This window comes from Styela clava, chromosome 14 (assembly GCF_964204865.1).
Source record: "Styela clava chromosome 14, kaStyClav1.hap1.2, whole genome shotgun sequence".
NCBI lineage: Eukaryota > Metazoa > Chordata > Ascidiacea > Stolidobranchia > Styelidae > Styela > Styela clava.
In genome coordinates, this window is record NC_135263.1 from 15,301,370 (window position 1) to 15,317,674 (window position 16,305).

Below are 16,305 nucleotides of genomic sequence, written 5' to 3' on the forward strand. Positions count from 1 at the left end.
AGCTGGTATTTGTTACTGTATCCCTTTTGTTCTATTGATTTCCTTGGAGTGCTAGTTGATAAAAAAGATGAAAAAAGCATTAACCTAGGTGAATATTGAGAAGACGATTTACATCAGACCATATTAGAAGATATTTCGAACTGAAAAAATTCATACATATACTCAACAGTATGCTACAAAGGGGATGGCCACGTGTGAATGTAGACTCTAAGTTTTTAATGTTCCTTATTTCCACGGCATCAAGAATCACTTTTCATAACAGAATGAGTAATTTTAAAGCTAAATAAGTTGGTTTTCATGTGAATAGAGCTTGATCGTATCCAGCATCCCATTTTTGGAGGGGGGTCAAATTATTTTTTTTCGGTAATGACGTAATACGACGCTTATTCGTGTCTTTTGCTCCGAACAAGGCTAGATGAAAATAGCCACTCATATTTAACAATATCCTAAAGAATTCGCTAAGTTTTTCAAGTTACATAAGTACATAGTTTCAACTGTTCCTTTGGAGAAAGAATTAATGATAGTAAGCGCGGAAACGTCGGGTTTCAGTAAATCGTTCAAGAATAGAGCAAAATGCTGTTGAAAGAGACGTAAGAATTTACTGCAAATGCGGCAAAATTGCATGAAAAAATGTTTGTTACACCATGTATAGCCATACCTATTTTTTGCGCTTCGACATTAAACTTTCCGTCTAACGTGTACTGATGTGCGACTTTTAAATACGATCCTGTAAAATAGTAGTACCACAGTCAGTTGTATGCTAGAAATATATATATATATAAGTTTCAAGCTAAGATTAAAAGTATAGAAGACTGCTCTGAAGACCTATTGGAGAATATAGTACAACGAACTATTTATGTATATTGTAAATATATAATAATGTATACGTCATACTGTCTTCAGGACTTCGGTGGTAAATTCCTAGTCTATGGTGTATAAAGTGACCGATAACATCAGCTCTGTGAGACCTAAATATATATTACTTGATTCGAGGACAAAGAAGTTTGTACTACAGCTTATTACAAATTGTTTGGTATTAATAGGCGCGATTGGGTTGAGTTTTGACACGAAGTATCTTTCGTTATGTTATGAAGTTATTTTTGTTCTTGTTGGTATTCTTCTTATTATTGTTATGAAAAAATCGCTTTTATCAATAACTACTGGACCAATTGCTTTGGAATTGCTACTGGTTGACGATTGTATAATATGTCGCTAGAAGGCTATTATAGGATAGTCCTCTATATAGGATTCGTTTTTTGTGTGTTATGACGTCATCAAATAAGAATTGCGCTTCTTGTGGCGGTTCCGATTTTGCGTAAGTTGAAGCTCAATCGGAGCTCAAATTCTCAACTGAAAGTAAAACAGGTTTACAACGGCCAAAGATTTTAAACGTCGAAGAGAGAATCGCAAAATCAACAATCTTTATTGTTGAATAGGCTATAATCGGTCAAAGGTAACGTTTATCACCATGTTGCAGTTGCGACTACATATTGCGGTTGGTTAACTTGTAAATACGATTAGTGAAATAGGAAAAGTTTCGAGATATGAGCTTCCACGACCACCGCGTGCAAATAAGTGTGGCATTTCACGAGTTAGGTCAAGCTATTGAAAACAATGAAAGTTATGATATATATGTCCGAAAATGAATAAAAGTAACCTACGCAGCACCAAATTCTTCCATATGAACACTGAATCCAGTAGAAGTTATTGTAAAATTGTTCCCTCGAGCACATGTCACATCAGCCGACACGGCGTCGTTAGTTTGAAGTCCGAGGTACCAAACTGTGTCTTCTAGCTGTAAGTAAAAATTGAAATATATTCGACTTTTTATCTTGCGTCAAAGATTTATTTATAGCCATAAATATTTATTCTACTTATGAATTTTACGTACCTCGATTGCATAATATTTCGTTGTTCAATTGATAATATTTGAACTATAAAAATAGGGTAAAGAAAAGATACTCTTTCGTTTCAGAGATGAGATAATGATAAATCTATACCTTTGAAATATCAAGATCTTCTTGTGGCATGGGCAGCGCGCATTTCTCCGCAAATACCAAAGAAACTGATCCGCACAGAAACACAGCCAACGTTAAGCAATTAAAACCCATTATTAGTGATGAATCAATTTCAAATAATCAATCCACTACAGCTAGAATTAAAAATCAAATTAAAAAAAAGTTGGATAAATTTGAGGGATAGTTGATGAGGAATGTTAATGATGGGTCGATCATTAACTTCAATTTTGGGTCTTTTTGTACCATAACTCTAACTACTTGATTTATATCTTCCTCTGCATTCCAATAAATGGCAATGAAAGTTCTGCACAGCCTTCTTTTTAATCGGGTCCGTCCGAACCCGTTATGTTAAAGTTGCTGTAGAGCAAGTAGCCCATGTGTCCTTCCTCGCCTCGCATAGTACACATTGGCTTAAAACGATGCAATTAAATGAATTACGTGATGGCAACATTGGTTCTTGATCTCAAAGTAAAACTAAAAAATGACATTTTAAAATAAATCGCAGCGAAGTCTAGATATTCTGATGGGTTTTGCCTGTGAAAAGATAATCTTCCGAGAACCACCACTTTCACCACGAGCATTTCAAGCACTACTTCACAATCAAATGCAGTGAAGACGAAACGAAAATTTCCTAGACTATCTCTCTTAAATTGATCCCACAGTAAACTTTGACGTGTTTTACATAGACACACTTGGAGGTATTTGATTGACAGTATAAACAAAATGTGTGTTTCTGAGGAATTGATTTATTACAGAGCTTTCTGTAAAACTCTAAAGAACATGCAAAACAAAGCGTCTTTAAAAATTCTTGGCCCGAAGAAGAGATACGGAAACCACTGATATAAGAAGAGCCTTATCATAAGTGGGTATAATATAAGACATAGCTGCAAGGATACTTACTGTGTCTGCAATCCACAGCGGAGCCATCAGTTCAAACCTGAACTCAAGTCTCATTCTATATTTTATTTAGGAATATTCGTTTCATTGAGACTCAAGCGCAAAAAAGTCCAGAAAAGTCCGATTTAATTTTCGATAGTTTGATTGCAGTGTAATTCAGACACCATTTGCTTTGCTCAAACTGCAAAATACTAAAGTTTCACCAAGCGTTCAGTAGTTTAACATTCTACGTTTTACTATACTGAATGTGGTCCGCGGATAGACCAGGTCAGTTTACTTTTACCCTTAACGGCGAAGTACATAGAATTTCATTGCAGTTGACTGACTAAATTTTCCTCATGAAATTGAGCATCTTCCTACTGAATAATTGATTCTGTAGCAGACTTATCAGCAAACTGTTATTGTATTTTTCTCATTAATTCGTCTATATTTTTTCTGTCAATTTCTTCGTAAATGTGACATACAAAGGCCACCATAGAGCACTTTTGCTGAGCGCGCATTGTGTACCTTGACTCTAGCCAATTTAAAATGTCATCAGTTACAGGTGACAGATCATGACTAACCAGCTGTGAAGGTGAAGTGGCCATGTGCTCTCAGTAGTCTGGTGGTGTGGTGTCGGGTGGGGAACACAGGTCAGACATACAAAATAAGATGAGAGATGCCGAAGTAAATGCCAAAAGTAGATTGAGAGAAATGAGATAAAATCTTGTAACAAAAAACACAATCGTTGTCAAATTTAAAAAAAGAAAATGGGTGCATTGAAAAGACGTCGTCGACAAATTTGGTCAAAAATAGGCAAATCTAATAGAGCAAGTGTCTATAAAGAAGTAGAAAAGTATGGATTGTGACATTACACAAAGAAAATCATGTTACAATTTTATTTTAAAGGAGGGAATTCTGTACCATTTCAAAATGAAGATTTTATAACTTATCCAATGATATATAGAAATGATGTGACTAAAGTTGAGATGAATAAAACACCTCATCATTTATTGCAAGTGGATATCGCAGAAATGCTCCAAACATATGGAGATTACTTGAATATCCAAAGCATCTCCAATGAAGATAAAATAGCAACTGACACAAGGGTAATTCAAATTATTTGAAAAAAAACATCTACCAATAATAATCAATATTTCATGGTATATGGTCTAATACAAATGGCATATAAAGTGGGCAAGGAAATTGAAAATCATCAAGTAATACGCAAGTACGCAATAAACGTATATTGTGTGGGAATTGTGCCATGCAAAAGCTTAACAAAAAAGAAAATAGATATTTATCAAAATAATAATATCATTAAACTGATTGCAAAACCACTTGACATCTAAGTTGACATAGACTTACTGTGGTGATTTATGTCTTGAAATCTAGCAACACCTAAAACAGCCACGACATTTGACCCTGCTGACGTATACTGTTCTTCCTTTAATAGCATGGTGTTTTGATTTTAAAGTCATTCTTTGGTTTGTGCTGCTTTAAGACTCTTAGTCGACGTTTGTGCTAATAAAAGCCTAGTATACAATTTTGTTTCTTTCTGTATTAGGATCACCACATATTTATTAGCTCGAAACTTGAAACGATTAACTGTTTTTCTGGAAGCAATGGCATCTTCCGACGAAAAACTTTTCGGGTGCGAGTGCTTAATGTCTTGCCGAATAAAGTTGGAGCTCTAAAAGTATTTTCCCATTGGGACAGGATGCTTACAAATTACTTAACAGCTGTAGAATCCAACAGGTCCACGGAAGGTGTTTCGAGGCAAATTAACAAAAAATGTGCTATCATAGGTGGATATTTATCACCTGACGTGTTTTCCTGTTTTGATTTGAAAGTCATTCTTTGGTTTGTGCTGCTTAAGACTCTTAGTCGACGTTTGAGCTAATAAAAGCCTAGTATACAAGTTTGTTTCTTTCTGTATTAGGTTGACCCCACTTACCAAAGAAATTCCAGAAAAACAACGACTCACTTCATGAGGAAGATGGTGCCCACTTAAATCGAGAAAGGGCAAAAGTTCTGGTAGGTAAAATAGTAAGAGTCATTATCGAAACTTCCCGAGTCATTATCGAAAAATACCAAAAGTGAAGGACATATGAAAAAGAATCAGACTTTGTACGGTATTTCGTCATCTATCTAATGCTGTTTTCTTGTGTTACATTAGCAGTGTAGATGGCTCTGATTATTTTTACTTATCGATCTCGATCGGTAAGTATGTTGATTTGTCTGTTAAGTCTCGTAAGCGAAGTGGATAACTGTGGTAAATCTAGAGCTAATACATGCATTATGTTTGAGTTTGACTGGGGCGGTACACCTTGACAGCTATCTGGTGTAACGAAGGTGACCTCAACAAGGATGGTATCCTTGAAAGACGGGCGAGAGAGTGCCGCGTCGCGACTGAAGCGGCGCCTCGCTGTCGAGAGCGGCCAAAAAAATGTTAGAGTACAAAGGCGATGCTAATGAGCGAGCCGTTGTCTCGACTAATATGTAGGAAGCTTTCGATCGAGTGTTTGGCTTTAGCACATTTGGGGCTAGCAGAACGGTCGCATTGTTATGTATACATGCAATAAATTTGAGTTTGAATGGGGCGGCACCTATGTGCTTGGTCCTGCGAGTAGTGATATGCTTGTCTAAAAGATGAGCCACCTTCAAAAACGAATGCGACGAGGACGCGCCAGGCGGCCCGAGGGGGCCGAGCGCAGCTGTCTGGTTGGTCCTGCCAATAGTGATATGCTTGTCTCAAAGATAAAGCCATGCAATTGCAATTACGAGAACTCGTAAAGCGAAACTGCAAATGGCTCATTAAATCAGCCTTGGTTTGGTAAGTCTCGTAAGCGAAGTGGATAACTATGGTAAATCTAGAGCTAATACATGCATTGAGTTTGAGTTTGACTGGAGCGGTACATCTGTCAAGGTGTAACGAAGGTGTCCTAAGGTGACCTCAACAAGGATGATATCCTCGAAAGACGGGCGAGAGAGTGCCGCGTCGCGACAGAAGCGGCCGTTGTCTCAACTAATATGTAGGAAGCGCTCGATCGAGCGTCTGGCTTGAGCACATTTGGGGCTAGGAGAACGGTCGCATTGTTATGTATACATGCAATAAGTTTGAGTTTGACTGGGGCGGCACCTATGTGCTTGGTCCTGCGAGTAGTGATATGCTTGTCTCAAAGATAAGCCACATTCGAAAACGAATGCGACGAGCACGCGCCCGGCGGCCCGAGGGGGCCGAGCGCAGCTGTCGCAGCTATCTGGTTGGTCCTGCCAGTAGTGATATGCTTGTCTCAAAGATAAAGCCATGCAATTGCGATTACGAGTACTCGTAAAGCGAAACTGCAAATGGCTTATTAAATCAGCCTTGGTTTATTAAGTCTCGTAAGCGAAGTGGATAACTGTGGTAAATCTAGAGCTAATACATGCATTGAGTTTGAGTTTGACTGGAGCGGTACATCTGTCAAGGTGTAAAGCAGGTGTCCTAAGGTGACCTCAACAAGAATTGTATCCTTGAAAGACAGGCGAGAGAGTGCCGCGTCGCGACAAAAGCGGTGCCTTGCTGTCGAGAGCGGCAGAGCCAAAAAAATGTTAAAGTACAAAGGTGATGCTAATGAGCGAGCCGTTGTCTCGACTAATATGTAGGAAGCGCTCGATCGAGCAGAACGGTCGCATTGTTATGAATACATGCAATAAGTTTGAGTTTGACTGGGGCGGTAAATTGTCAAAAGGTAACGCAAGTATCCTAAGGTGAGCTCAGCGAGGATGGAAACCTCTGGTAAAGCAAAGGGGAACTCCAGGCTGCCTGAGGGTGGCCGAGTGCAGCTGTCGCAGCTATCTGGTTGGTCCTGCCAGTAGTGATATGCTTGTTTCAAAGATTAAACCATGCTATTGCAAGTACGAGTACTATTAAAACGAAACTGCAAATGGCTCATTAAATCAGCCTTGGTTGAATAAGTCTCGTAAGCGAAGTGGATAACTGTGGTAAATCTAGAGCTAATACATGCATTGAGTTGGAGTTTGACTGGGGCGGTACATCTGTCAAGGTGTAACGAAGGTGACCTCAACAAGGATGGTATCCTTGAAAGACGGGCGAGAGAGTGCTGCGTCGCGACTGAAGCGGCGCCTCGCTGTCGAGAGAGGCCAAAAAAATGTTAAAGTACAAAGACGATGCTAATGAGCGAGCCGTTGTCTCGACTAATGTGTAGGAAGCGTTCGATCGAGCGTTTGGCTTGAGCACATTTGGGGCTAGCAAAACGGTCGCATTGTTATGTATACATGCAATAAATTTGAGTTTGACTGGGGCGGCACCTATGTGCTTGGTCCTGCGAGTAGTGTTATGCTTGTCTCAAAGATAAGCCACATTCGAAAATGAATGCGACGAGCACGCGCCGAGCGGCCCTAGGGGGCCGAGCGCAGCTGTCGCAGCTGTGGTTGGTCCTGCCAGTAGTGATATGCTTGTCTCAAATATATAGCCATGTAATTTCAAGTACGAGTACTCGTAAAGCGAAACTGCAAATGGCTCATTAAATCAGCCTTGGTTTATTAAGTTTCGTAAGCGAAGTGGATAACTGTGGTAAATCTAAAGCTAATACATGCATTAAGTTGGAGTTTGACTGGGGCGGTACATCTGTCAAGGTGTAACGAAGGTGTCCTAAGGTGACCTCAACAAGGATGGTATCCTTGAAAGACGGACGAGAGAGTGCCGCGTCGCGACAGAAGCGGCGCCTCGCTGTAGAGCGGCAGAGCCAAAAAAATGTTAAAGTACAAAGGCGATGCTAATGAGCGAGCCGTTGTCTCGACTAATATGTAGGAAGCGCTCGATCGAGCGTTTGGCTTGAGCACATTTGGGGCTAGCAGAACGGTCGCATTGTTATGTATAGATGCAATAAATTTGAGTTTGACTGGGGCGGCACCTATGTGCTTGGTCCTGCGAGTAATGCTTGTCTCAAAGATAAGCCACATTCGAAAACGAATGCGACTAGCACGCGCCGGCCGGCCCGAGGAGGCCGAGCGCAGCTGTCTGGTTGGTCCTGCCAGTAGTGATATGCTTGTTTCAAAGAATAAACCATGCTATTGCAAGTACGAGAAACCACTGATGTAGAAAGAGCTTCATCATAAGTGGGTATAATATAAGATATAGCTGCAAGGATACTTACTGTGTCCGCACTCCGCAGCGAAGCCATCCGTTCAAACCTGAACTCGAGTCTCATTCTATATTTTATTTAGAAATGTGCATTTGGATGCGTTTAATGCAGTTATATTTAACAGTTTAATCATAAACATTCAAAAATTATTTGTTCAATTAAGACTAAACCGCGAAAATGACCAGCAATGTCAGATTCAATGTTGGATAGTTTGCAGTGTACTTAAGACTCCATTTGCTTCGCTGAAATTGCAAAATACTAAGGGTTTACCCAGCGTTCAGTAGTTTTACCATTCTGCGTTTGGTTTGCGGATAGACCAGGGGCCCCATTCACAAAGCTTCGTTACCGCTTAACGTGTTAGTTAAGCACCGACTTTCTCGTGAAAAGCAAAAATGGTATTCTCAGAGCTTCGTAAATATTCGAGAGAAATTATTCGAGAGAATTTTTGGCGACAAATGAGACGTCTCGTAAAGTGCCTTCTTCTCAGATTTTACCGAGAATCGGTATTCACGAAAGTTTTTTAACGCGCTGAAGAGCTCGCTAGCTAACGAGGACAATCTTCGCCTCGTTAACAGTTCGGATTGCTCTGAGCAGTGATTCAAATTAAAATAGGCTCGTTGAAACGTTAGCATACTTTGTAAAAATTGCCAAAGTATCAAAAGGATTTACTCGGGTAAGCGTATATGTAGTCTAGTGCCGTTAACTTAGCTGTGGGATATCTGCCGCATTTACAGATTAAACTAGGGTTGAGATTCAGAGATTGTTCAGTTGTTGGAGTCATTGTTTTTTGTTTATTCTAGCATTGGCCTACAGTATCATAAACACAGATTCACAAATGGCTACCTATATTGAAGCTTGCAGAAGCAAAGCACAACAATCTCTCCATGTCGTATCCGAAAGAAAAAAATCCTCTAGATGCAAGTGAAAGGACCTTAATAGAGGACTATAGACTCAATGAAAAATTAAAAATATGGAATCTTAACAAGCTTTGTCAACTCACTGATTTTATTGTCTGTTACACAAATAGTTCACAATATGTAATTTGTTTTGTGGCAATAAATCTCTCTCTCTGTAACTTCAGCATTTATTCCATGTAGCCCATAAACGCAGGCTGCAAAGGTGAAGCAGAGAAAGCCGATAGGTTACCACGAAGGCGAAACACGCGCGACCGTAAGCAGCGACAACTGATATGGCTGAGTGATCAGTCAGTGCATTTTGTTCAACTGCGACCGTGCGTAAGATTTCGAGAGAATGCTATGACCGTGCGTCAAGTGTTTAAAGAGGTCTTTGGTGAATCGCATTTAACGAGATTTCGCTATCACGATTCTGAGAGACACAGTTACGAAATAGTAGGCTAAACCCGGCTTTTTACGAAGTTTAGCGAATGGCGCCCCAGGTGTCAATTTATTTTAACGCTCAACGGCGAAGTACATAGAATTTTAATGCAGTCAATTTACTACAATTTTCCTCATGAAATTGAGCAACTTCCTACTAAATAATTGATTCTGTAGCAGAATTATCAGCAAAGTGGTATTGTATTTTTCTCACAGAACTTGTCCAGACGAATAAACGTGTCAGTGCGCACTGGATACACAGTTTTTATCACTTAAGTTCTGAGAAAAAACAGATTTAACTTCTCTGGTGGATCTTATTCCTTTGCTAATACATTGCTTTATATGCAATTGACATCTTGGTTTAGGTCACTTAGGCAGACTGATTAATCAACGTAACATATTTCGCTATGTTGTCAAATGTGAAAATTGGATGGAAGATTACTTGCCATAATTATACACTTTTTTTTTTATTGAATTCACACTACATGGCGGTGAAGCCCATACCAATTATGAAATGATTGTCTTTCTGAATGCGAGTTCAAAAAATGCGCTTCAAGCCAGTTGCGGGTTTGAACAACTCTGAGATGTTGTTCGGCCTGAGAAACATTACGATAGATTAAGATTCAAACAATTTATCCCGGGGGAGATGGAAGCCAATAGAACGGCGTGTATTCATATGGCGAGCCGCGGCCCCTCTTCCGATTACCAGTCCATGCATGTCTGGTATGGAAATAGTTATCCAGTTATTTGTTTCCAGATGCATGGACTTGATGGCGAGGAAGCCGTAACCGACCAGCGATTTGATTTTGATTCGGAGGTGTTGTTTGGTTTACAAGGCCTGTCCAAGAAACCTTTATGTATCGATATTAGCTAAATGTAGACCGATATATTGAGCTTTCTGCTTTTAGAATGATTTATGTTAGTATGCGGATGTTGAAATTATTTATTTGCGTGAAGGGCTCATGTTCGCCGTATCTTACTCAGAGCTATCTTTGTATACAGTTGAAAAATTACCAAGCAATTCACGATGCAGTTAATTCAGTATTTTAATAAAAACTCTCGTGACACTCCATGTGGTTCATAAACATCAATTTATTTCTTAAATATTAAATTTTTTAAGCTGAAATATTGTGCACTGTAAATATTGCTCGTATAAACTGTTTTATCCCGTCTGTTCCGTACACTTATAATGATAATTACGGGTGTTGTCCGAATACACGGCAGGCGCTGAACGCATCAGATTCGCGACGTCATCACTGATGACGTCAAAATCACTGATGCGAATTTTCTTGTTAAAGTGTATCGGAGGTCTTAGAAAGATGTTGTTTAGGGACGTCATTGCTTATTACGTCAGAATCACAAACGTGATTACTAGAAATATACTGGCGAGCATTATACCGAAACTTTAAGTTTGTGTGTTGTTCTTGTTCTTCATATTATAATTTTTCTACCTATCGTTAAGAAGAAGCGCTTTTCTCTTTAATTACTGGACCAATTGCTTTAAAATTTGGTTGAACATGTATTTTTTGCAAGAAGGCTATTACTTTCATTTATTCCTAAATTTCGGATGAATCCTATGAGATCTGATATTTTATCAAAATTTCGCTGTATTACTTTTTTATTCATGGAAACACGATTTCTATTTCGCCAAGCGTCACGACTGTCTTGTGCTTTGATTTGGCAAAATCTAGCTACGCGAAAGTCGAAAGTTTTTCAATGCCGACAAGGTAAGTTACTGTAAAAAAAGTACTGTAAAGTATTTCACATTAATAATTACTACAGTTGTGAGTCGAATCATTTAGTTTTTTTATTATCATTGGCACAAGAATCATCAGCACATGTACCATCATTGTTTCAGGGTCTGGAAAAGATAGGGCAGCCCGGGTATCGATACTAGTAAGCTATGATGGTCCACAGGTTCAGTTTCGTCCAGGATATGATTTTTGGGAAATTGTGGGTAAAATATTTCGTTTTGACTTTCGTGTAAATGTATTTGAGCAGTGCTATCTTGTTTCAAATATGATATAAACACTTATGCGTCACTGTGCGTTCGGCATCAGAAAAACATTTGGGACCACAAACAATTTTCCAGATAAATTTTATTAATTAGCCTATGTTTCGAATAACATACACGAACTATATTACCTCTAGACTATACAGTAATATAAGATATATATCCCAAACATTGGCCATCACCTGAACAACTAGAATGAACTAAAAAAATATATTTATATCTTTTACAAAGCGAATATTAACCTCTCCGATACCGAACTTTGAGCGAGATTTTATCACAGAGCACTAATTATCGCAATCATCCGAATAGAATTAATCAACGATTGAATAAAAATGGTTTATGAGAATGATTGATGTGACACATGTTTGTACGATTGCGAAACACGGCAACACGGCTCAACCTTCAGCAACAATGAATATTAAAAATCTTAGTGGAAGTAGTAACTGGTTATGTTATCCGAAGTGAGAGAATGTATAGGTTGTGACGGTATCGACGTTCGATTATCTTTCTTCTATTCGGTGAAATAATTTTCATTGCAACGAGATGCATGAAAACGAGCAGAGACACCAAGTTCATGAAGTTTGTTGTAGAATTTGATGATACTATGTAGAGATGGCTTTGGTTGTCTGAAGTAATTCCAGAGGATCCATTCTCCTGTGAATAAGCGTTAATTATGAGTAAGAATGCTAAGTATGATCTACAAGTATTATTCGATTCTTATCGGATTCCTAAATTTTCGTTTCCGAATCTCGATTCCTCGACATATCTTACCGAGAAAACATACCCACTTTTAAACAATACATATATATATGAAATCAAAACGAGAACTATGTTCAAATATGTGAATAGACAAGAAGCCCAAAACTAGTAGTATGGATATTCAATATGTCACAGTAAACAAAATCGCACAAAACAAGAAAACGAACCCCTTAGAACCCACCGAGACTTTTGAAATAAATAAACGTAAATGCTTTCGAATATATATAGCGTAAAATATACACATATATATATTATATATATAGAGAAGTTTGCGACGTCGTAGCAACTCAGCATAGCAGTGAAGCAGTTTATACATATATGTGAAGGAATTGCCAAAAAACGTTACACATTATTTGCAATCCATCTTCTAACCTTAAGAATCGATTCTATTCGATTCCGCGGAGAATCGATTATGTAATCGAATCCAGACTCGATTCCGCCATCCCTAATTAGGAGTAAAATGTACAAAGTTAGATAGTTTACTCTGACAACTTGAAAATAAATACGAAGTCACTGATGTTCACCGCGAATGTTATCAATCAAATGGTCACAGATATTCGATCTATACTTCTTATTTTAACTTATAGAAGCCTAAGTTACAAGCATCAAAATTAATCTTGAACCATTGTGCATTAATGGGTAGCTTGAATAATAAAATAAAAATACACATGTTCAAAACTTCTTATAATAAAAACATATGCTGTAAAAAAAATACATTATTTTTCTAAGATTGTATCGTGTTTTGACAGTTAGAAGAATTGTACGAACTATAAATATATATTAAAGCAAGCCAAATACTGGCGAAACAATAGCAACAAACTCAATACGCATTTGATTATATTCAAACAATCATAATATAAACTCTAGGATTTGAAAGTAAACTTGCGGAACTCATGAACTGTACTGGGTTCCGCCGAACCCCGGTTAAGAACCACTGACTTAGTCAATGAATGGCTCGCTTGCTTATTGGATATTGTAACTTTTCATATGAAGATGAATTATAATTCTATCTTAACGGAACGATGTTAATGATACTCATAAATAAAAATATAGTTTACTCACCTTCTGCGGAACAATATATGATTCCAAAGTAATTGGAATAATCGGCTATTAAAACGAAATCGTCTTTGAGCAAGGTTTCGTCATCTAGGTAGGAACAGTATTAACGTATAATAGCGTCGGAAAATTGCAATAATTTTAATTTTGAAATATATGGTTATCACTATACAATCTGAAAAGAAAAGTGCGGGATATTCAGCATGAAAATAAAACATTTTTGTCCATCGGTTGCGCTCATTTATCGATATTAAAATTTTTATTTTATGGATGGAATTCAGACTAAATTAATATGGATGACGAAATTCCCAACATCATTAAAATCACCTAAATGGACTTTTCCGCAACAAAATTATGCAATGATTTTCTGGAAATTTAAATTTGTGTTCATAAAATGGCTGGAATCAAAAAAATAAATCCGTGTTTTAAAGTGTGACGACCCGTATTTATAAATTTATAACACCATTATTTGTTATAATGTTAGATTTTGTATTTTATTGTCCGAGACACTACTGGCGCTGTAGCAATGTCAATCTGTGGTAATCAGTTAAGTAGGCTAAGCAAGTTCTTAGAATACCAAGAGTATTTATTTCTGATTTTATAGTCATTAGCTTATGATAGATATTTCGTAGTTTGTCAGTAGGATGACATTACTGTTTGATCATAGTGCAATTACAATTTTGTGGTTTTATTTAAGGTTTTGCGACGGAATTATCTATTGTCAATGCTGTTCAAGTGTTATGTATCTGAGGAAGTGTTTATCGTCTTTTAAAATATTGAGTTGTTTTCAGCTTATTTTGTGAATAATAAGTTAGTTAGCTGTAATGCGCCGGATTTTAGTTTTTTTCCCGATTTTGTACTTGATTTTTGGTTTTGTCTTCAATATTCAGGTCTTTTATTGAATATATATATATATATATCTTGTTTTTCTTACATCGGGATATCAGGTATTTGTTATTTTCATTGCATCATTTTTGTTCTGGTGATTTCATTAGAGTACTTGGTTGTATTGAGATTGTTCAGGAATATTGAGAATACGATTGACATCAGACCACATTATTTTCACCTTAAGCAAAAATCATTTTTTATACCAGAATGAGTAATTCTAGAACTAAAAGAGGTAACTTTTTATTAGGATTTTTTTGTATAATGAGGTAATACGACTCTTACTCGCGCATTTTGCTCCGAACACGGGTAGATAAAAGCATCCAAGTCATTCAAGCAACAAAAGAGCAAGTTTGCATATAGCCTATCTTGGTTGGTTTATTTGCAGAAAGGATTAATGGTAGTAATGTAGGGCTAAGGATTGGACCACTCCCATCTGCCTTCAATACACAACAACAAAAATATATTTATAAAGGCTATAGTAAGTCAGGAAACGTCGGCTTTTTGGTAAATCGTTCAAGCATAGAGCAAAATGGTGTGGAAAAAGACGTGAGAATTTATGTCGTACTGCAAATGCCGCAGAATTTCATTAGAACATGTTGGTTAAGCCTATGTATAGACATATATACCTATTTTACGCGCTTCGGCATTAAATTTTCCATTTAACGTGTACTCGTGTGCGGCTTTTAAAGATGGTTCTGTAATATAAAAGTTCTACAGTTAGTTGTATGCTAGAAATTATTATAAATTAATATTATGTTTTAAGCTAAAAGATTGAAAGTATAAAAATTGGAGAGTATCGTGTAACTATCTATATATATACATTGTAAATATATATTAATTAATGCATACACCGTACCTTCTTCGGGACTTCGGTGGTAAACTCCCAGTCTATGGCGTATAAGGTGACTGATAAAATCAGTTCTGTGAGACCTAAATTGCATATATTACTTGATTTGAGGACAAAAAAGTTTGTACTAACACCTATTACAAAAAACTCATTGAGCGTTTTTGGGTTGAATTTTGACAGCTTATTCGACACGAAGTGTAAATATGTTTCGTTCTGTTATGATTTATGATATTATGTTTTTGTTCTTGTTGGTATTCTTTTTCTTATGGTCATGAAAAACCGGTCGAAGATCACTTTGATCACCATGTGTTAACTTGTATATAACGATTAGTGAAACAGGAAATGTATCGAGCGTTTCACGAGTTAGGTCAAGCTATTGAAGACGATAAAAGTTGTGATACCTATGTTCGAAAATGAGTACAAGTAACCTACCCAGCACCAAATTCCTTCAAATGAGCACTAAATCCCGTAGAAGTTATTGTAAAATTGTTCACTCGAGCACATGTCACGTCGGACGAAACGGCGTCGTTAGTTTGAACTCCGAGGTACCAAACTGTGTCTTCTAGCTGTAAGTACAAATTGAAATAAGTTGGACTTTTTATCTTGCGTCAAAGATTTATTTATATCCATAAATATTTATTCTACTTATGAATAATACGTGTATTGATTGCATAATAGGTCATTGAACAAAAAACTATTTGAAATATAGAAATAGGGTAAAGGGTACGCTTTCGTTTCATAAATGAGTGAATGGTAAATCTATACCTTTGAAATATCAAGCTCTTCTTGTGGGATGGGCAGCGCACATTTCTCTGCAAATACCGAAGAAACTGACCCACACAGAAACACAGCCAACATTAGGCAATTAAAACCCATTATTAGTGATTAATCAATTTTAAATTATCAACACTACTGCTAAAATTTAAAAAAAGTTGAATAAATTTGAGGAATAGTTCATAAAAATGACCATGATGAGTCTTGCTAGATTGATACGGACTCAAGTCTTATCATTAACTTCATGTTTGGGTCCTTATGTACCATAACTCAAACTTCTTGCATTATCCCCTCTTACTCATTCCCATAAATGATTAATAATAAAATTTCTGCACCGCCTTCATTTTAATCGGGTCCGCACTTGTTATGTAACAGTTGCTGTAAAGCAAGTAGCCTAGCCCATTTGTCTCTCTTATTATTATGACAAATTATATTTTAACTAAATTGCAGCGAAGCCTGGATATTCTGATGAGGTTTTGCAGGAGAATAAAAAATCTTTTGATAACCACCACTTTCACCACGAGCATCCCATGCAGTACTTTACGAGCGTAGAATCTACAATCAAATGCAGCCAGTAAAGACAGAATAA

The 16,305-nt window shown here is 37.2% G+C and overlaps 2 protein-coding genes across 2 annotated transcripts; both read right to left on the bottom strand.

Annotated features, from left to right (window-relative positions):
- Nucleotides 1-638: 638 nt before the first annotated feature.
- LOC144431939 (uncharacterized) lies at nt 639-2,113 on the bottom strand. The gene is made up of 3 exons (XM_078119764.1): nt 2,001-2,113; nt 1,662-1,795; nt 639-968 (listed from the first exon to the last, which is right to left on the bottom strand). Exons 1-3 carry the CDS (start codon nt 2,109-2,111, stop codon nt 851-853), a joined length of 363 nt encoding a protein of 120 aa, XP_077975890.1. The 5' UTR covers nt 2,112-2,113; the 3' UTR covers nt 639-850.
- A 9,417-nt stretch (nt 2,114-11,530) lies between these two features.
- On the bottom strand, nt 11,531-15,827 carry LOC144431938 (uncharacterized). The gene is made up of 6 exons (XM_078119752.1): nt 15,708-15,827; nt 15,375-15,508; nt 14,952-15,025; nt 14,722-14,790; nt 13,214-13,297; nt 11,531-12,046 (listed from the first exon to the last, which is right to left on the bottom strand). Exons 1-6 carry the CDS (start codon nt 15,816-15,818, stop codon nt 11,904-11,906), a joined length of 615 nt encoding a protein of 204 aa, XP_077975878.1. The 5' UTR covers nt 15,819-15,827; the 3' UTR covers nt 11,531-11,903.
- Between the last annotated feature and the right edge of the window lie 478 nt (nt 15,828-16,305).